General features: G+C 40.1%; 1 protein-coding gene across 3 annotated transcripts; it reads right to left on the bottom strand.

Annotated features, from left to right (window-relative positions):
• Nucleotides 1-1,479: 1,479 nt before the first annotated feature.
• LOC110219755 (uncharacterized) lies at nucleotides 1,480-20,715 on the bottom strand. 3 transcript variants are annotated; one of them, XM_021003389.2, is made up of 3 exons: nucleotides 20,502-20,715; nucleotides 19,601-19,753; nucleotides 1,480-10,543 (listed from the first exon to the last, which is right to left on the bottom strand). In XM_021003389.2, exons 2-3 carry the CDS (start codon nucleotides 19,632-19,634, stop codon nucleotides 9,027-9,029), a joined length of 1,551 nt encoding a protein of 516 aa, XP_020859048.1. In that variant the 5' UTR covers nucleotides 19,635-19,753; nucleotides 20,502-20,715; the 3' UTR covers nucleotides 1,480-9,026. The 3 variants fall into 3 exon arrangements, 2 of the variants coding, with proteins under 2 accessions (XP_020859048.1, XP_020859047.1); XM_021003388.2 differs by lacking the exon at nucleotides 20,502-20,715 and adding an exon at nucleotides 20,269-20,411; XR_002327737.2 differs by lacking the exons at nucleotides 1,480-10,543; nucleotides 20,502-20,715 and adding exons at nucleotides 14,982-15,563; nucleotides 20,269-20,400.
• Nucleotides 20,716-21,783: the final 1,068 nt, after the last annotated feature.

Consider the following 21,783-nt stretch of genomic DNA (forward strand, 5'->3'; position numbering starts at 1 on the left):
AAGATACATAATTAATAAGCAAAGATATCCCTGATGTGGACATGTCCAAAGTGGCTTTGTGCAGTTTCCAGCAGCTTGCATGAATCAGGGTGTCTTGTCAAATCTGGAAAGCTATCGTGGGCTTCTAGCCAAGGACTTTTAATTGATTTAAATTACTTGTCCCTGAACTAATTACATTCCCAGCTGTTTGCATTTCCATCAATGAGTTCAGCTGTGGGTCTCAAAGCAAAAATTCCTCAGGCCTAATGGAATGCACTCCCTGGTGGCTTATTTTAGTAGTCCTATTACTGCATCTTGTCACAGGACCAAGAGCTAAGCAACTCTACCCTTAACAAGTTTGGTTTTGAGCATAGGCTCTTTCACCTTTCTTGTGTGTCAAGACATCACAAAACTACCCATTTGGAAAGTATTAGCTGGTGAATAACCAGGGGAAATAGACATAAGGGCCTTATCTCCATGCCTACAGTAAGGCCCCTTTATCTCCACACACCTGCATTTGCTGCATTAATAGGGTTTCTTTCCAGTATGTCTTATAGTTAGTGAGAGATTTCCTGACTAAAGGCCTTCACATCCAAGTAAAGATTTTTGGAAGATCAATAATACGGTGTGCAATCTCATTGAAAGCCTTCCCATTTTAATTACATTCATAAGAGTTAATTACAATATGCATTCTGTTGCATGAATTTATCAGTTTGACTAGCTTTTGCTAATAAGCCAGCACAAATCAGAGAAACAGGTTTTATTATACAGAGTGACACACCACAGCAGCATTTGATGGGAATGTGTGTCATTCATAATTCAGCTAGTAGTATTTCTATATTACATGAAACAAAGAAAAAAAAAACCATGGCTGCTCATTATAGTGCAGCTGGTTATACAAAGAAAAAAGTATGTTTGTTAAGGAAAATGTGTATCATTAACTATAGGAGACAGAGAAGGGATGTGCCCTTGTTGGTATGGTTATTTCACTAAGTCAAAGGGAACTACATATTAGGCTAGATAAGGGGAGACATTCCAGAGATGACTGAGTCCTCTTGTTAAAAAAAATCATTCTTGCATCAATTACAGGAGGAAAGAAGATAGTGAAGAGAGCCAGCTGTCGCCGCTGGTCTTTCACTTCATGCAGGCATCATGCACAGCAAAATTGCAAATACAGAATACGATGGAGTTAGTTATATTCTCCCAAATATTCTTTTTTAACAATTTCTCCTCTTGTCCCTAGATAAAACCATTTTTTCTATGGGACACCTAATATGAGGATGAAATTAAGTCAACTTGTATAGCAAAATAGGCAACTTGGTCCAAAGAGGGTTATAGCGGTTATGAAACAAAAATATGTGGGTAAGAAATCATACAAAATTCAGAACATTCTCTTAAAAACTGATCCTCAAACTTGAATCAATAAATTAACCAGTTGTACTACAGTGAATCTAAGAAGGAACAAGAAAATTAAGACAAAAACAGGGCACTTCTAAGAGATAACAGACAATAAACGTAGCTGTATTGTCAGAGGGGAAAAACAAAACAGAGAATGCATCATAACATGCACTTAGAAAACAGGTTTCTTTTTCCATCATTTTGGGTTAGCTGTCTACTTCATGAAGTCGTCTGCTTCTGGGAAACACTTTCCCTAGGAAATTCTGTGTTAAAGGGGGACTGTCCTTGACCACTGTCCACAAAATGTCCAGCTTAATCTACTTAAACTCAGAGACATGCATCCTTGAATCAAAATCTTTGTGTGTTCAACTGAGGTGTTAGTTGTCAAAAATACATGGAATGGGCCTTTTCACCTTGTTTACAGAGTGGATTTGCAGAGGTATTTTTTCGACTACTTTCCAGGTTCCAGGTCACTTATGGAGATTCTTTAAAGTAATTCTGTCTTCAACCTGTTGGTAATAAGACTTGATACAGTTTAGTAATAAGGCTTGACACAACTATTTACATTGGTTTTCCAGCAATTAGTTCACATGGTGAAAGTTGGTATAAGTCTTATGGAGTTAAACTTAGGAACATCACGGCTATAGGAAGAACATCAGATTAGGTTACCTGTAACTCATTTGAAAGTTTAGTTTTTAATATTTACATACTATTTTTTCTTTAGATCTTTACCTGAAACCTGCATATGGCACAAATAGACATCATTCTAGACAATGCTATCTATGGGCTAAAGAACAATCTTAAAAAGGATCCTTGAGAACTGACTTTGTAAAATGAGTCCTCCTTTCTCTTGATATTATCAGAGTGAGACCTCAAACAGAAATTAAAACAATCCATCTCCCATTTAAACATTCCCAAAATAAGATCCAAAAGTTTTGTTTTGTTTTAACATTCATTTAACCATCTTGCATGTGACAAAATGCTTTGGAGAATTAGTCCATTTAATGTATGAGCTTTAACAAATTGAAACAAACCTTTTCCTAAAGCTAAGTGCTTTAGAATTATGTGACTGTAAAGACTTGTTACGTTTAATGCGTCTATATCCAATTATTTTGTATCATATATAGCCACATATACTAAGGGGAGGGGATGTGATCTTTGGCCATTTGCTGAGGGCAAGTAGCAATTTCTACAGAGTAACAGAGAATACTGAATTCTGTATTTACTGTTCACATATTTCCCTGGATGGTTAAGCTACTAGAGCTTTAGTTTTGACGTGTAAAACCACAAAAACATATTGCTTCTAGAGAATGGCAGTATATTTTATCTAGCCATCCTTGTTTTTCCAGTCTCAAGCTAATGCTTTCAAAATCTCATCGAACCTTTCCTGACATATTACATGGTTTGCCGAGGACCACAAGTATTTCTCTTCTCTTCTCCCAATGTATGTATAATGTATGTAGCTCCAGGTACAGTAGTCGAAGTTGTTTTGTGAAGGAGATGGATAACATTTATTTCCTCTTTATCCTTATATTTTAAAAATGGTTTAAAAGTTTCTTGATAACTAATTAAACTAATTCAATACAGGAAAGCCTCAATCCAACTTGAGATCTTATAAACAATTATTAAAACCTATCCAAAGCCTGTATATTTAGGCATTTGTATGGACAGGCATCTGTGAATATTTTAATGGACCTGAAAGAAACATCAAGGAAGTTCAGTAGTTCCTCATTATCTCCAGGATAAAATTTGAAATACAGCATTTAGGACCACCATCTTTCCTTGGACTTTTCCACTGTTTTTCACTGGCACAACAGTTGAAGTCCTAAAGCTACTAATACAGTTACAATTATTGTGAATCTTTAATTATATTCCTTTACTCAATGGAAATCACTTGAAAGTCAATCATATATATCATAGTTCTCACATGGAAACAGTCTAATTTTGTTGCTTTTTACAAAATGAAGATTACTACTTCATTAAAATTAAAGTGTTTATATCTTTATCCCATATCACATAATTAACCCATAAGGACATATTTTATCTTCAAATCATTCAGAAAGAATGTGATTCTTTAAGGACATAATCTTATACACAAATATTTAAGTATTAAAATGAGCAAGGAGATGGCAAGCCTATGAACTAACTTGTCCTAATAACTTAGGTCAGAAAGTTGAAATGAGTAGTGGTTACCTACTCCAAATAGTAAAAATAAAAGCAATAGGGGCCTTCCTACCTGCATCCCAATACAGCAGCTCAGAGAAGCTCAAGGACTGTAACACTAAGATTCATTAGAAAACCTTTGTAGTTCACCTACCATGGTTATAGACATTTGCTATGAAAGGGAAAAAAGGAAGGACATGGTTGTAACAATATGAAGACTGTTCCCTCAGGTTTAAGCCTAAAGCACAGACTGACCTATCATAAATATAACAGGATAAACTTTTTTGGGTTTTTTGGGTTTTTTTGCTGATTTTTGGTTCATAGCAGCATTTTGGAACAGCCAATCATGCAAGTTTCACATTATTCATAGGGTATCATAGCCAGGCTCCCACATGACCAGGTGGGAAATTTTGCTATTCAGAAAGAAAAGAGCCACAGTGGGGAAACTGAGTCTAGAAAATCCTGCCATTACCTTCATAAGGCTGTCTTTTCTCAGTCTTCCCAGGCACTTACATCCACCTGTAGCATTTCTCAGAACACATACCCTTTCAGCTGTTCATGGCATTTCCTCTGAATGGTACAATAATTCAGTTGAATTAGCAATAATTCAAAGTTATACCTGAATTCAAAACTCAGAGCAAATCCAATTATACTCCCAAGAAGTTAACTCCTTTAACATAGAAAATTCCACTATTCACAATTTAAGGGAAGATACAGTTGTTTTCTTGTTCTTGCAATATTTGGTTATAATAAATAATTTAAAAAATTGATCCTCAGTATTCACCAAGTACATACAAGGTATTTTTTTTAAAAAAACTTTAATTCATTTCTGTGTATGTATATATTCAGATATTCTGATGTCACAACCAAGTAGTTAAAGATTAAGAAAATAATCATATTCTAGGGATTTATACAAAAATTGGATGTTTGATATAGTTCACTCAAATTTGAGAAAGACAGTGACTTCTGTCAGTTTGGATATCTTAGGGTATCATATATTAACTTCTAAGGCAAAAAGAAAAATATTCTCACTGGGATCTATACTATGTTGGCTCAAACACATAACTTCAATGCATATTTTCCAGGTATAATTTTATCTAGTTTAACTGTTTTCATAAATTTCATAATTAGTAATCCAATTTACTATTTTAGAATTTGCAAAGTTCTCATTTGTCATGTATGTTCTTTCAGCTCCTTCTTCCACGGAGCTGATAAAATTTTATGATCTTGCCTAAGTAGAAGATCCAAAGGACCTGGCAAGTCCTTAAAGAATTTCATAGATAAGAATTTACAAGGTTTTTAGGTTTTGCCAAATTCTAAATAATTACCATCATTATTCATTTTTTAAGCAAAATATAACCAAGGAAATAGACAAGATTTTGTTGTGTGTGTTTGTGCGTTTTTACCATAATAATATGTGATAGCTCAAATTCATCATTTCATGGCATTCAGATCAAAGGAGGAGCTAATCTCCTAATAATACAAGTGTGTAAGTAAGTACGCTCAAATTAACAGCATTTCTTATGTGGTTTCCTAAAATCACAATGCAAAAAATTAGGAACATAATTTTAAAAAATATTATGGACTTAAAAACATGAAACAAAACATTGCAAGTCAGATGACATCAACTCAGTTGAATGCATTCTGAATTATCTTATCTTACAAAGAAAACCATTTCATCTATCAATTTTGGCATTCTATGTTAGTTGCATTCAGAGATCAGTATAGAGTAATTAAAACTGAACTGCCCTTATATTACAAAGATGGCATCAGTAATTACCATTCAGAACACAGTTCATGTTGAAAATAGTAATTTCCCCGGATTTATCAAAAGGTAATATAAATAAAAATTTTTAAGTGCTCAATTTTAAATGTTGCCACGATTCTAGCTACTTTTCTACATGAACAAATTGATGAAATAAAGCTTGGCAATCATAAGAAATCTCAAAATTAACTTTTAACTCTCTAAGAGGAAATAAGCACTTCTCCAGACGTAACAATCATTTTACAGGCATTGAGATCTTCCTATTCTCCTCTAATTGAGACGAGCTGTAAGATTTAACTTAAACTTCTCTATAATACTTTATTACCTTCCTGGCTTTTCTTTTGACTCTTCTGGACATTTTGGTAGCAGGCAAAGATAAGGACTCTGTACTTTGCCAACTTGGGTAAAGAAAATCACTAGTTTTATATTCCTGCTCTTTGAGAAATCTTAACTCTCAATTCTCATTGCCTTCTAATTAAGCTTTATATCCACACTGTCTAAGTGCAAATGGTCTCCAAACATCCTTTAACTTTCTGTTCCCTTCAAAACTGAACCTTCATTTCCAAACTGATTCAACCCTTCACTTTCTTTCTCTACTTTCTCAGTTCCTCATATCTTTTATTTCCCAATCACATCCCACTCTATCCACAAAACTAGTTTTCTTTATGCCACCAAAATCTCTCTAAATTAGCCCAAGTTTTGTTATACAATTCCAATTAACTGCAAAACTTTTACTTTTTCTTTGATCAAAATTAAAGCTTTAAGGTTTACAGATAGTTCCTTATTTTCTCAGGTAAAACATTTCCAATTTGCTTCTTTAAGGGCTTGCAAATGCAGTCAATTCTAATTTCTTTTTAAGCTGACTCTGCTTCTAATTTACTTAGGCAATTAAACTTTATTAAGTCATTCACAGAACACAGAGGTAAAATGAAAACTTTCCCTTAAGATGAAATTTTGAGGATTTAAACAAACCTTTCTTTCCAATTTGTATAGAAGAGTTAATAATTGCACTATGTGGTTCTTAAACACCAGATACTTAGAAACTGCAGACTTCAGAACCATGTTTCTTTACCTATTTTCTTTTATTTTTTACTGTGTAAGGCTTTCTTAGCTTTCTCTAGTCAGTGAAATCATCTTCTACTCTTACCTTAAAACAATAAATATGTCACACTTCAAGGAAGAGAGAGGGTAGTAAAAAAGGTGAAGCGCTATTTGCATGTGATTTTCACAAAGTTTTCTTTTTCTCTTTTTTTTTTTTTAATAGAGAGCATCAACCCCCAAAACTCATGAGGTTATTTCAGCCTTTATAAAAACATCCAAAACACATTCTGGAAATTCACAGTAAAGAAATTACAGTCACAAATTTAGTCTCTAATTAGTTTTCAATACCATAAATTTATGTAAATGGGGAAAGGATTTTAATCCCTCTTATCAATCTCTTTCTGTGCATTCCCAACCTGGCTAGAATTAATACAGAATTAATCTTTTGAAAGATTTGAAATTTGTGGCATAAAGTTCTCATTCCCTCCTTCCCACACCTTATTTTCTACGGAAAGGTTACTGGGAATGGGACAGTTTAACACTGTAACTGGCTGGGTATCTTGGATGAAAAGGGCATATCTTCTGCCAGTGCCAGAGGTGATGGCAGTAGTAACAGACAATACATTGTTCCCTTTACATCCTACAAGATAGCAGTCTTGGCCAGAATTCTACTGCAAGGTGGCTAAAAGTTGCACTTGGTGATCTTCCTGCATCTTGGTCTTTACCTTTCTCTCTTCTCATCCCATTCACTGAAGATAAAAGTTATCGGCAAGAGGATTTCAGAGAGAGGTTTTTATTGCCTTTGAAGGGCAAGGTTGTAAAAGGCAACGTTACTGTCCCTTAAAAGAATAGGGTACTGTCTCTGGGTAGCTGGTATCTCCAGAGAGGGAGTATCTGAGACAAGTGGTGGAGCACTAGCTGGAAAATGTGACAAAGAATGCCAGCATCCATCGTCTGGCAAAGCCTCATGAGGAGGTAGCACTCTCTTTCCCCAAGAGAAAGATTCATTAACTTCACAATTTGCTTGGCAAAATTTATGCACTTCAAAATCTACCCAAATAAATCAATAGCTCATTTGTTTTGGGAAATGGACCTCTATTTTTTTCCTCTAGAATTTATAAGGTTTCATGATCATGTTCATGAAATCATAATCAAAATCATTTCATGATCATAATGGCCAGGGTCTTTATGTATTAAGATTAAGTATAGGATGGTCATTTAGTTTAACAAAGGACAAATTCACTTAGACACTAGCCCTTCCTAGAATTTTTTTCCCAATTCATCAAAATGGATCTGAAGATTCTGTTCTAGAAAAGAAATACCAAGCAGATGCCATATGATGACTGATTACTCAAGGCCAAATTGAGGCTTTTATCAGCTTTATATCATTAATATTTGGGATTCCCCCCCCCCAACTTGAGTTTATGGTTAGACAACCTATTTGACCTCCACCAGAATTTCCTCTGGTTCTGCACTACCAAGGTATAGTTTTTCCAAAGGCTCCTTGGTATCTTAGTGCCAGATACCAGATCAGAATAAAAATTTAACAAAGAATTCAGATAGGAAGGTTGGCCAAGACACTGAGTGAGCACGAACGACACAAAACCAGACCACACGATACAAAAATACATAAAACATTCACTTGTCTCTGTAGATCTCATGATTTGGAGCACAAAAGTGTTAGGCTGTGCCTTTATCAGCCCTCCCAGTTCCCCATCTCTAGAAGTTCCTGAATTGGTGAACTCACTGGTATGTGGTTGGAAAGTTCTTGGAGATGGGGATCTGTAAAGATTGAAGTAGCCAGTATCAGACCATGTTGCCAAAATTGTGGCATGAATTTTCTTATCAGTTTGAATAGCCTTTGCCAATATGCCAGCACGAATCAGAGAAACAGGTTTTATCATACACTCAGAGAGCAACACACTCCACCAGCAGTTGGTGCAAATATGTCTTTCACATTATTTATACATTACATGAAACAAAGGAAAAAAGAAAACAGATGGCTGTTCATTAAAATGCAACTGGTGTTACAAAGAAAAACATGGACTTTTCAAAGAAAGTGTATACGATTAGCTACAGGAGACTGAGAAGGGATGTGCCCTTTTTAGCACAGCTAATTTCACTCAGTCAAAGGGAACTACCTGTCAGGCTAGATAAGGGAGGGAAGACATTCCAGAGACTGCTGAATCCTCCTTTTTCAGCAATCAAGTCTTTTTTGTACCAATTAGAGGATGAAAGAAGAAGTTGAAGAGAACCAACTATAGCAGCTGGTCCTTCAGTTCATGCAGGGTTCCTACATAGAAAAATGGCCAACACAGAACAAAAGGAGTCAGTTATGTTCTCCAAAAAATTCACTTTCAAGAATTCTCTTATGGTAATTAAAGGGTGATCGATGTTTAAAGCCCTTCCCACATGGATTACAATTACAGGACTTCTCTCCAGTATTTTTCTGGTATTCTCTATTGTGTACACTTTGTTGGAAGAGCTTCCCATAATTCCTTATAAAGTTTCTCTGAGCTTAAAAGGAATACTTTCCCACATCCACTACTTTTGTAAGTCTTTCCAGGACAAACATCTTGATGCCAAAGTGTATACTCCAGTTGAAGGCTTTCCAACATTATTACACGAACATTTCCTTCTGCTACAAAGTGTCCGGGGAATAAATCAGCAATTCACTGTATTAAAAAGCTTTTCTATATTCATTATGGTCATAAAGTTTCTCTTCAGTATGCTTTTTCTGGTGGGAAGTGAGCTGTGTTCGGAGAATGAAGCCCTTTCCACATTCACTACATATATAAGGTTTCTCTCCAGTGTGAATTCTCTGGTGGTAAAGAAAGGATGAATTATGTCTAAAAGATTTCCCACATTCATTACATTCATAAGGCTTTTCCCCAGTATGAACTCTCTGGTGGTTGGTAAGGGATGAACCAGAGCTGAAAGCTTTCCCACATTCGTTACATTCATACGGTTTCTCTCCAGTATGGATCCTCTGGTGGAAGGTAAGATGTGTGCTGTGGACAAAGGCTTTCCCACATTCATTACACTCATAAGGCTTTTCTCCAGTATGAATTCTCTGATGGGAAGTAAGCTGTGTGTTCACTCTGAAGGCCTGCCCACATTCATTACATACATAAGGTTTCTCTCCAGTATGAATTCTCTGGTGGTAAATAAGAGATGAGTTGGAGCTAAAAACTTTCCCACAATCTCTACATTCATAAGGTTTCTCTCCAGTATGAATTTTCTGGTGGGAAGTAAGATGTGCACTCTGGATGAAAGCCTTTCCACATTCATTACACTTATAAGGTTTCTCTCCAGTATGAATTCTCCGGTGGTAAGTAAGGGATGTACTAGAACTGAAAGCTTTTCCACATTCATTACATTCATAAGGTTTCTCTCCAGTATGAATTTTTTGGTGGGAAACAAGATGTGCACTCTGCATGAAGGCCTTCCCACATTCATTACATTCATAAGGTTTTTCACCAGTATGAATTCTCTTATGGAAAGTAAGCTGTGTGCTCTGATTGAAGGTTTTCCCACATTCATCACATTCATAAGGTTTCTCTCCTGTGTGAATTCTTTGATGGGAATTAAGCTGTGTGTTCCCTCTGAAGACTTTCCCACACTCATAACATTCATAAGGTTTCTCTCCAGTATGAATTTTCTGGTGGTATGTAAAGGATGAATTGTATCTAAAAGTTTTTCCACATTCATTACATTCGTAAGGTTTCCCTCCTGTATGAATTCGCTGGTGGGAATTAAGCTGTGTTCGAAGAATGAAAGCTTTTCCACATTCATCACATTTATGAGGTTTCTCTCCAGTATGAATTTTCTGATGGTACATAAGGGATGAGCTGAAGCTAAAAGTTTTGCCACAGTCTTTACACACATGAAGTTTCTCTCTAGGATGGATTTTCTGATGCTCGGTATGGTGTTTACCCTGCATTAAGTCTTTTCCAAACTCATTATAATCACGAGTTTGATTTACATTATATATTATATGATCCTGAAAAAGGTTTGAATTACACTTGAATGATTCCCCACATTCATTGTGCACAGAAGGTTTCTCAGGATCATAATTCCATTCTTCTCCCAACTTGGCACACTGGTAATCATCTTTTGAGTATTGTTCCTGGGATGATTTGTCCATAACAATGTCATCTGAAACAGATTCCTTTGTTTCAGGCTCAGTTTTCCATTCTGAAATGAATAAATTAAATACCAGCATTTAAATGTTTTTAGTGATGACAGTTTATAAAATGCTTTCACATATATTACCTCATTTAATCTTTTCAACAACCCTATGAAGCAAGCTGCAACACACACTGTTACATTGGAAGGCTCAGAGCAAACTTAACTTTGTGAATGACCAAACTGCTAATGAGGGTTGACTACAGGCCTCCATCGCAGATCTTCTGACTAGCTTAGTCCATGGCTCCTTCTATACCACTTAAGTGCTTCTCAAACATTATATAAGGATCAGAAGTCAATGCTGAGAGATATCATAAGAACAGGTATTCAAAGTGAGTAAGTTCCAGTATCCAGATTATATCACAGGGTACTCAAACAACCTGCAAAAATATGTTAATCTCTGAGAAATCATGAAGAAAAAGTATGTTCCTAGAAGAACTGTGACAGATGCCATACCTTTTTAAATGGAGAAAGAGGTAGATTCTGAAAACTACAACTGGCAAGAGGTAGCACTGAATTTGAAATCAGGACAAGTCACTAAACTCTAGGTGCAGTTTTCTAATCTACCAAATAGGGATGCCAACAGCTGTAGGGATGTTGTAAAGATTAAATAAGATAAAGTACTTAGACTGCTTTGTAGAACCCAAAGAGCTATATAGAAGTCACTTACCCTTTTGATGTTAATGTCTGATCAAATCAGAGCACATATTTTGTAAGTAATCAAAAGGCAAAAAATTCAAACCATGCCAACTATCCCTCCTTTCTTTACTGATGAGAATTCATCCTACTCTATTAGAAGGATGATTAGAAGTCATCATGGAATTAGATTTTAATGACATATCTGACAAAAATCTTTTAGGTTATCCTTGTTGATGCAAAGAGTGGTCATAAAATACATTTCAGTTATGAGATCTCTGACTGACTGAAATACCACGTATAACAGAATCAAATTACTAGATAGATATTAACCTGCAAAGAAGTAGCTATTGCCACATATACAATAGGTTATATACTTCACTCTCTTCCATAATTTTACTGAATTTCAAAACAAGGAAGATGTGTTAATCATATCTATTGCCAACACAAAGCTATGAAGGACAGCTAATAATGACATAATTCAGATTTAAGAACCTAAAGGAGATGGAATTATTTGCCAAATATCTTCAAGTGCTTCAAGGATGTGTGTGTACTTGCTCCATGGACATAGATTACAACCCCTCTACTGTTTGGTATTTCACCTTCTAGGATTTCTGTGGCCCCAAAATTCATTCACTCCATGGATAACCTGGTGCAGATGCTTATCGAAGTTGCTAGGAAAGCCATATCAACAATGGTCAAGACTAGACACCAGAAGATCTTCAAGCTTAGCAGGACCCACCACAACTTACCCTCCCCTGGCATAGGCTAAGGGGGCCAAAGACCACTTTCATATCCTGAACAAGTATTGGTATACGACTTCAGTGGAGAAACCCAAGAAGCAGGATATGAAATTTAACAGGGATCAATCTTAAAGACCACAGTTATTTAATGTTCAAAGATTCATTCACACCATTTCAAGTCGGGGTAAAACCTGTTGGAAGACAGCTCAAGTGAATAAATATCTGGTGGTCTGATATAATAAAAAGCACAACATGCAACACTAGATAAATTTGCTTTATTATTATTATTATTTTGAAATGGGGGGGTAGAGTGGAGGAGGAAGTAGAAAGATGGTCAATAATCAGGATACCAAAACTTGAAGATTGGGTAAAAGCCCTGAGAATGTTTATCACGGAGAAAACTTCAAATAAGATGTGCTTGTTGTTTTAAAATATTTGAAGTATTATCAACTGGTATGATGAAACTAACAGAAGCAGGAATTGGAAAAGGAATTAACAGCTTGGTACAAGAGGTACAAAAACTTGCCCAAGCAACAAACTCCCTGAAAATAAAACCAGACCAAATACAAGACAATGACTTCATGATTCAACAAGAAACATTAAAACAGTCAAAAAACTGAATAAAATACAAGAAAGTATAAGTATCTCACTATAAAAACAACACACCTAAAAAACAGATCAAACATAAAAAAATTTAAGAATCATTAGACTATCTAAGCTCCATGACCAAAAAATGTCTAGACATCATATTTCAAGAAATTTTGAAAGAAAACTGCCCAGATCTCTTAGAACTAGAGGGTAAAGAAAGAAATCTGTTTGTCACCTCCTGAAAGAACCCCCCTCCAAAAAAAAGCTCCCAGGAACATCACAGCCAAAATTCAGAGCCTCTAAATCAAAGAAAAAAAAAACACAAGTAGCCAGAGTGAAAGAATTCAAGTACCAAGGAACCAGAGTGAAAATCACACATTTTAGCAGCCATCACTAAAAAGGAGCAGAGAACTTGGAATATGATACTTCAGATGGCAAAGGATATGGGCTTATAGCCAAGAATAACTTACCTAGCAATACTTACTATAAAGCCATGGGGGGGGCGGCAGGGGGAGGAATGGACCTTTAAAGAAATAGAAGATTTCCAAGCCTTTGGAAGGACCAAAGCTATGGAGAAAATGAGAAGTTCAAACTTGGGAGTGAAGAAAATGAAGAGAAATGTACAAAGGTACTGAATGAATAATGGTAAAGGATTAAGAAAGGATGAACCGATTATAATTAAATATGGGGAGAAAAAATGTGTGTCACCTTTCTGAACAGTATCATTATCAGGGTTCATAGAGGGAGTCCAATTAGGCCAGGCCTGGGAGTGGCTCCATTAGGTCTTGATGTTTTTAATAAAAGGACAGAGATGAAAAGGAATACACTGGGAAAAGGGGAGGAAAAGAACATGAGGAAAATTATCTAATCAGGGTATATAAGTAAACATCTATACAAATGAGGAAGAGTGGGTAGGAGGAGCAGCTGACACTTGAACTTCACTCCATCTGAATTGATCAGAAGAAAGAATACACACACATACATAACAAGGTACAGAAATACATTTTAGTCAACAGGGAAATAGGAGGTAAAGGAAACGAAGGGAAGAGGGGGCATTAGAGGAAGGGTAGATTAAGGTAGGGGGAATTAGTACTAAGGAAAACAAACCAGGGATATGAAAAATATTTAGAACCCTTTCTGAGTTGGTAAGAATTGGGAATCTGTGCGGGTGCCCACAAACTTGGGAAAAGGTGAACAAGTTATGGTATATAGATAGGATTATCTAAATGAGTTTTTTAAAAGCTCGTGAACAAAGCAGCAGCATGGTTTATGGAAAAGGACACAGAATTAAGAATAAGAAGACCTCAAATGTAGTTCTCATACTAAGTAAGTATGAGGCCCTAAATATGTCACTCAGTTTGTCTAAACCTCAAATTCCAACTCTGAAACATGGCAATATTTCCCAGTATAATTTCTCTCACACGTTCTTATGAGGAGAAAATTACATTAAAACTTTGGATGCATTTTGATAGGTGAAAAATCAATGGCATAATCTCATGCTGAAACATAAAGGGCACAATGCACGGGAGCAGAGATAGGGAAAAAACTAGGATATCCAGCACTCCCCAAGAAAGGTACAGCCGATGAATTGTCTGGCTATCTTGATTCCCAAGGGAATGATTCTGTACAAAGCAGAGTTGGAACAAGGCTAGATAGGATACATCTGTGGCCTGCAGAAAGATCCCTACACCTATGGCCAGTAGAAAAATCCCTGCACCTGTACCCCAGAAAGAGACCTCTTCTCTCTCCTATAGCCCTTGTTTTTGTAGCATGTAGAAAGACTTGTATATTTGTAGTCCAGAGAGAGACTCCTATTCCTGCAGCTGAGAGACTGCTACGCCTGTAATCCAGAGAAAGATCCCTATCCCTACACCTGAAATCTGTAGAAAGAATCCTACATGTGTGGCTCATAGAACACTACTACTTCCATTGCGTAGAGAAGACTCCCTGCAGCCCCAGGAAGATTCCTTACACTTTTGGCCCATCAAAAGACCCTATATTTGTGCCCTAAACACCTACTATGATCTACAGACCCCACAGAGACACCCGCACTCAAGGCCCATAGAAAGATTCCAAAGACTTTCAATCACTGAGTCCCTTCCGAGTGAATCCCCGTGGCTAGGAGGTAGTTGCAGCGGGAACCATCACAACAGCTCATGTTCAGGGTGTGCTTTCAGGATCTTGGCTGATAACATGGTGGGCAGAGAATGTGGTCACAGGGCTGGAGGTGCGTGGAAACAAATGTATGAGTCAACGGGACAGAAAAAACCCCACCAATCTGGAGATACAAGCAGCTCAGGAGCACCCCTTGCTAAGGGGACAACCCAATGTTCCAGACAGGACCTCCCATGGGACAAAGCAGAGCCACAGGCTGAGGGAAGAGGCTAAGGAGCTGCCAAAATGCTCCCAGCCAAAAGCATACTGTAATGGCTCAACTTGGCCTATATGAGGTTTTGTTTTGCAAAGAAAACAGAAAGGAAAAAGAGGAAAATCTTTTTAATGTAAGATACCAAGAAGGGTGGAACAAAGATGGCAGAGTAAAAAGCAGTGACTTGCTTCAGCTCTCCCCCAAACCCCTCCAAATGCCTGTAAATAATGGCTCTAAACAAATTCTAGAGCAGCAGAACCCACAAAAAGACAGAGTGAAACAAATTTCCAGCCCAAGACAACCTGGATGGTTGATTGGAAAGGTATATTGCACCATGCTGAGAGAGGAACACAGTCTAGCATGGGTGTGGAGGCAAAGACCAGGCCTCAGCAAACCTGGAGCAGGCCTCAGAGGACTGAATCACAGGCAGCTGTGGCAGTTTCCAGATTTCTCAACCCACAAATGCCAAAGACAACTTAGAAGGTCAGTAGGAAAAGTCTGTGACCTCAGTGAGAGCTTCTGGCCCACAGACTGAGGGGAAATCAAGTGGCTGATCAGAGCGGGATTGCAGGGATCTCTTTGCTGGTATTGAGGCAGGATTCTCTTGCTTTGCCCATGTTTGGATCTGCGTCACAGCTCAGGGTGGTTGTCCTGGGGGCAAGGAGGAGCACTGGCGTGGTGTAGCTTGTAGTGGCTGTGAAAAAAAAACCCTCCTTACAGTTCCAGGACAGAAAGGAGTGCTTGTCGTCACTCATAGACCAGAGCACAGGCCAGGAAAGGAGTAAACACCTCACCCCTTATCATACCACCTTAGAAGAACGGAAAACTTACAGGTCCCTAGAAGTATCTCCGAAAACAGCTGCACAAAACCCCCGAAGCATGGGACATTACATTCTCCACACTGGAAGCAGACTCTTATCTTAACAAAGAGTTTAAAACTCAAGTAATTGGCCGGGATCATGAGCAAGCAGTGCAAAAAGAGTCAGACTATATTATCTTACTTTGGTGACAAAGAAGATTAAAATATACAACCAGAAGAAAACGACAAAGTCAAAGCTCCTACATCCAAAGCCTCCAAGAAAAATATGAATCAATTCCAGGCCATGGAAGAGCTCAAAAAGGATTTTGAGAAGCAAGTAAGAGAAGTAGAGGAAAAACTGGGAAGAGAAATGAGAGTGATGCAAGAAAATCACGAAAAACAAGTCAACAGCTTGCTAAAGCAGACCCCCAAAAATACTGAAGAAAATAAATAGCCTAACCCAAATGGCAAAAGAGGTCCAAAAAGCCAATGAAGAGAAGAATGCCTTAAAAAGCAGAACTGGCCAAATGGAAAAGGAAGTCCATCAGCTCACTGAAAAAAAATACTCCCTTAAAAATTAGAATGGAGCAAATGGAAGCTAGTGACTTTATGAGAAATCAAGATGCTTTAAAACAAAACCAAAAGACTGAAAAAATAGAAAACATTTCCAAATAACTCACTAGAAAAACAACTGAGCTGGAAAACAGATCCAGGAGAGGTAATTTAAAAATTACTGGACTATCTGAAAGCCATGATCAAAAAAAGAGCCCCAGACATCATCTTTCAAGAAATCATCAAGGAAAACTGCCCTGATATTTTAGAACCAGAGGGCAAAATAAAAATGGAAAGAAACCACAGATCTCCTCCTGAGATTCCCAAAGAAAAACTCCTAGGAATATTGTAGCCAAATTCCAGAGTTCCCAAGTCAAGCAGAAAATATTACAAGAACCCAGAAAGAAACATTTCAAGCATTGTGGAAACACAATCAGGGTAACACAAGATTTAACAGCTTCTACATTAAGGGACCAGAGTGCTTGGAATATAATAATCTGGAGATCCAAAGAGACAGGATTACAATCAAGAATCACCCACCCAGCAAAACTGAGTATAATCCTTCAGGGGAAAAAAATGGTCATTCAGTGAAATAGAGGACTTTCAAACATTCTTTTTTTTTTTTCATTTTAAGACAACTGAGATTAAGCGACTTGCCTAGGGTCACACAGCTAGTAAGTGTCAAGTGTTTGAGCTCAGGTCCTCGCGACTCCAAGGCCAGTGCTCTATCCACTGCGCCACCTAGCTGCCACTCAAGCATTCTTGATGAAAAGACCAGAGCTGAATAGAAAATTCAACTTTAAAATACAAGACTCAAGAGAAACATGAAGAGGTAAACAGGACAGACAAATCATAAGGGACTTATTAAGGTTGAACTGTTTATGATTCCTGCATGGAAAGATGATATTTGTAACTCATGAGACCAAAAACAGACAAGAAGAGGTTTTTACACTGGAGGAGAAGTGGAGGAAGGTGAGAAGGAATGAGTAAATCTTATTCTCATTGGATTTGGTTTAAGGAGGACATAACATACACACTCAATTCGGTATGGAAATCTATCTTATCCTATAGGAAAATAGGGTGGGAAGGGGATAAGAGAGCAGGAGGATGACAGAGCGGAGGGCAGACTGGGGGAAAGGGTAATTAGAAGCAAACACTTCTAAGGAGGAACAGAGTCAAAAGAGAGAATAGAATAAATGGGGGGGGCAGAATAGGATAAAAGGAAATACAGTTAGTTTTCTACAATATGACTACTACAGAAATGTTTTGCATGACTACACACGTATAACCCGTATCAAGTTGCTTGCCTTCTCAATGAGGGTGGGTGGGAAGGGAGAAAATCTGGAACTCAAAGTTTTAAAAACAAATGTTAAAAATTGTTTTCACATGCAAGTGGGAAATAAGATACACAGGCAATGAGGTACACAAATCTATCTGGCCCTACAGGAAAATAGAAGAGGAAGGGGATGACAGAAGTGGGGAAGATAGAAGGGAGGGCAGATTAGGGGAAGGGGTATACAGAATGCATGCCATCTTGGGGTGGGGTGGGGGGATGAAATGGGGAGAAAATTTGGAACTCACAATCTTGTGGAAGTGAATGTTGAAAACTAAAAATAAATTAACAAATACAAAAACAAAGGGGCAGGAAGAGGCTGTCAGGTAACTTGCATTCCCTTTGGACAGGATGCAAACATGGGAGAACTGTCTCACAGTAAGGCACCTGACAAAATCTCTCCAGTTCACCAGCGTGGACATCACGTGGGCCTGACAATACAGTCTGACAAATTCAGAACTGGGTGAATGAGCAGGCACCAAGCGTGGAGCTGAATGGATCAACGTCAGCCAGACCAGGGCTTCCCGACCCTTTGTGTGTCACAGATCAGGTCCCCAACCCCCTCGTCGGGGGAGGTTTACAGACCCCTTCTCAGAAAAGTGTTCTCAAGAACAAAGGATGGCAAAGGAAAGTAGTGATGTCATCAAAGGGTGGGGGTGCCGCTGATGACACGTCCACAGAGCACTTTCAGGTCTGCAAAGTGCTTTACAGATCCACTGAGGCAGATGGGGTTGAAGAGACTGGCCCAGAAGGGGCCACATAGCCACTAAGTGTCTGAGGCCAGATGGGAGCTCAGGTCTGACCCAGGTCAGACCTCTAGCCATGGACCACCTATATATGATACCGAGATCCAGTTATGAAATAATTTCCAAAAGACAAGTTCGCTGACCCCAGGCTGAGAACCCCAGTCCCAGAGGGAGGTCTCTAGTGCAGCACCCCAGGCTCAAGAGCTTCCGGCACAGCCGTCATGCATACAGGCCTTGATGCTCAGCAACTCTTTGGGAGACCCAAAGCTGGGAGAGGACAAACCTTGGCACAAGAGGACCCAGACTGACCAAAGCTTCAGCAGCCCAGCACAACAGGCCAGAGCAAGTCAGATGAAAGTAAATCAGAAGAAACGTAAAGTTGTAAAACCAAAGCTGGTTTGCTGCTTTCGTTGTCGTTGTTTGAAGGACCACTTGAGGGAGAGCAGCAACTCGTGAAAAAAGGCTGGGGGTGTCAGTGGACCACAAGCCCAACACTGGCTCATGACAGCCAGAAAAAAGCTGTTCTGCCCATCCATTCTTGGGTTTCAGCCGGTGTTCTGTTTGCTCTGAGTTTCCTAGAAAAGTTATTCTAGAAGAACTAACTTTGTGTGGAGCACATCATGGCACGTGAGGCTGGCAGGGGCCTCAGGGGTCATCTGGTCCATCCCACCCATGAAAAGGATCCCTCCTCTAACATTCCCAGCAAGGCACCATCAGACCCTCCCTGAGGACCCAGAAGGGAGGGAGAAGCCGTCCCCCTGAAGCCAGCTCCTGCCCCTTTGGAGCAGTCCCCATTTTTAGGAAGTGTTGCCTAACAAGGAAGCCTCAGCTGGCCTCTCTGCAGCGCTCCCCTCTCCATGGCCTTCCTAAAGTATGGTGCCCAAAACACAACCCAAGATAGGGTTTGCCAAGGGCAGAGGACAGTGACAGGCACCTCCTTATTCCTAGAAGCTCTGCACCTCTGAATTTAAAGGGTGCCTCTGGGGGTGGGTAGCGAAGAGATCCATGGATCCCTAGAGATCACCAGACCCACCTGACTCTGAAGGAGGACCCCCACCCCAACTTCCATGGCCAGTGGTCATCCAGCCTCTATATAAAGGTCTTACAGGAGGGGGACCCAATCAGAAGGCCTGTAGGTCAGGGAAGTGCATGCACGTGATGGGGGCTGAGGCACAGAGGAGATCAGGGTCAAGATGGACTGCTGACCTGCTGGACCATGGCCCCTCCCACCAGCCTACCCCTGAGCCCTCAGGGCCTGCTGCCCTGGGCAGCTCCCAGCCCTAACCCTCTGTCCTCCTCACCTCTCTCCTCCAGCATGAGGTCCAAGGCCTCCATGGTCCCCTGGGCTCAGGGCTTCCTTGCTGATGTCCTGGCTTCCCTGTCCAGTGGGCTTGGCATCACTGGAGCATCAGCATCCCCAGACTTCCTGCTTCTCATCCCCCCGGGCCCTGGAGCTGCAGGGGAAAGTGTCAGGGCAGGTCAGTGCACCAGGGGCAGGGCATCCATGCAGGACAGGGGCACGTGACATTGGGGCAACTCCCCCAGCGGCGTCCCAGCTTCAGCTTGCAAAGAGGAGGGGCCGTGGCTGGAGATTAGTGGGTCTGGGGACAGGGCATGCCTGGGGCACTGCGTGGGGTGACCCACAAGAGGGGGTGCAGGAGGTTGGAGGGCAGGATGGGGATTCAGCCAGCACACACACACACACACACACACACACACACACTCCCGACCTCTCAGCGCGCCCCACCCCAACCTCTTGCCTCTCACTCGCGTGAGCAAACACAGGGACCCACAACAATACACACAAAAACGCACGCATGTGTGCGTGCGTGATATTCAGTTCGGGGCGCTCCCCGCCTTTTCTTTTTCCCACCCCCACGCGCGCACGTGACTCCCCGCACTCCGTTGTGTCAGGCTGTATCCCATGCATGCCGGTGGCTGTAAGAGGCTCTCCCACTCCCGCACTCACCCAGTCCTGCTTCCCCAGGCTGCAGAAGCAATCGGGGACCAAAAAAGCCGTGGTTCACTGAGGAACTGCGCCTGCGCACAAGGCTTCTGGGGGAATTACAGCTCCCCCCCTCCCCCACCTACTCAGGGGCAGGAAGGTCTACACGCACTACGTGACGAAGGAACAATGGGCTGGCCTTCGGGAGGGATTCTGGGAAATGGAGTCCCTGGGGCGTGACGAGTCACTAGCCTCACCTCATCCCAATGTTTTCAGCGCGGCCTTGGGGCCGATGGTCGATGGTTGCAGGCCGGCTAACGGAGGAGGCGTGGGCCTGCCTGCTTGCTGTCCCCGCCAGGGAGACGTTTTTACGCTATCACTGTCGCCTTCTCCTCTGAAGCACAGCCCAGCACGGGAGAGCCACACACACACACACACACACACACACACACAACCCACCTCACCCCGACCCCCGCCTCCTCTCGATGGCTCCTGATTGGCTGGGTTGCCTTTGGACCTTCCTGCCACGTACGGGGACGCTCGCTCCTGATTGGCTCTCTGGCTTGCCCATTTTTAACTTTAATCTGAGACCCTGGTCCTTTTATTTGTTTTGCAAATGACAGTTTTTCTAGGGAAAATTCCTGGGAAGCCGTCTTTATTCTGAAATTAGCCATTTTTAAAAAATGGTTGTAACCAGACAACTAGGTAGCGCAGTGAACCTGAAGTCAGGAAGACCTAAGTTTAAATGTGACCTCATACAGTAGCTATGTGAACCTTGGAAAGTCCCTTAACCTGTGCTTGCCTCAATTTCCCCAATTGTAAAAGGAGGATAATAGCATCTATCTGCCAGGGATGTTGTAAGGATAAATGAGATCACATGCCAGTCAGTAAAAGAAATAAAGTGTCTATTAAGCATTTACCCTGTTGCAGGCACTGTGCTAAGTGCTGGGAAAAGAAAGGGCAAAAACATTCCCGACTCTGGGGGAGCTCCCAGTCTAACGGAGAAGACGTGCAAAAATCATATAAACAGGATAAATTAGAGGTGATCGAAAGAAGAAAGGCATTAGCTTTAAAGTGCTATACATAGCTGCCATCTATCAGGTAGGGTATGTTAATTAAATGCAGCCTTGTTGACTGTAGTGGTGCACAGCATTGACATTGATTGTTGATTGCTGTCACATGTGGTTCAATGTTAAAAAGATGGGAACTACAGCACTTGAGTCCTGTTATTATGAACAGAGCCCTCCTAATAGGAATAGATCTAGACCTTAAGAATAAGGACATTAAAGGAAATTAAACATGTGTGAAAAGCATGGGAGTATGTATAATTAAGGCAGTTGTAGTTCTTCCTTCCTTTTCCAAGAGGACCAAGGACACCACTGGAGATGTCTGGCTTGGAGAGTGAATTGGCTTTAAGTGAAACCAAGTTACACAGAGTCCTGAGCCTGCTAATGTTCAGGCAGATGAGAAAACTGGGGAAGTTTTTCTAGTCCTACCTGGAAATTTTGACTATGAAGATACGTCTGAAATGTTGACAGT

The sequence above is a fragment of the Phascolarctos cinereus genome, unplaced genomic scaffold (assembly GCF_003287225.1).
Source record: "Phascolarctos cinereus isolate Bilbo 61053 unplaced genomic scaffold, phaCin_HiC Scaffold_726;HRSCAF=1367, whole genome shotgun sequence".
NCBI lineage: Eukaryota > Metazoa > Chordata > Mammalia > Diprotodontia > Phascolarctidae > Phascolarctos > Phascolarctos cinereus.

Excerpts from the sequence above, each read along its gene's own strand:
- LOC110219755 (XM_021003389.2), bottom strand. The coding sequence starts at position 19,634 with ATGGAGGCCTTGGACCTCATGCTGGAGGAGAGAG. Across the intron at positions 10,544-19,600 it reads CCTCATGCTGGAGGAGAGAG|AATGGAAAACTGAGCCTGAA; the intron begins GTGAGGAGGACA and ends TATTCATTTCAG.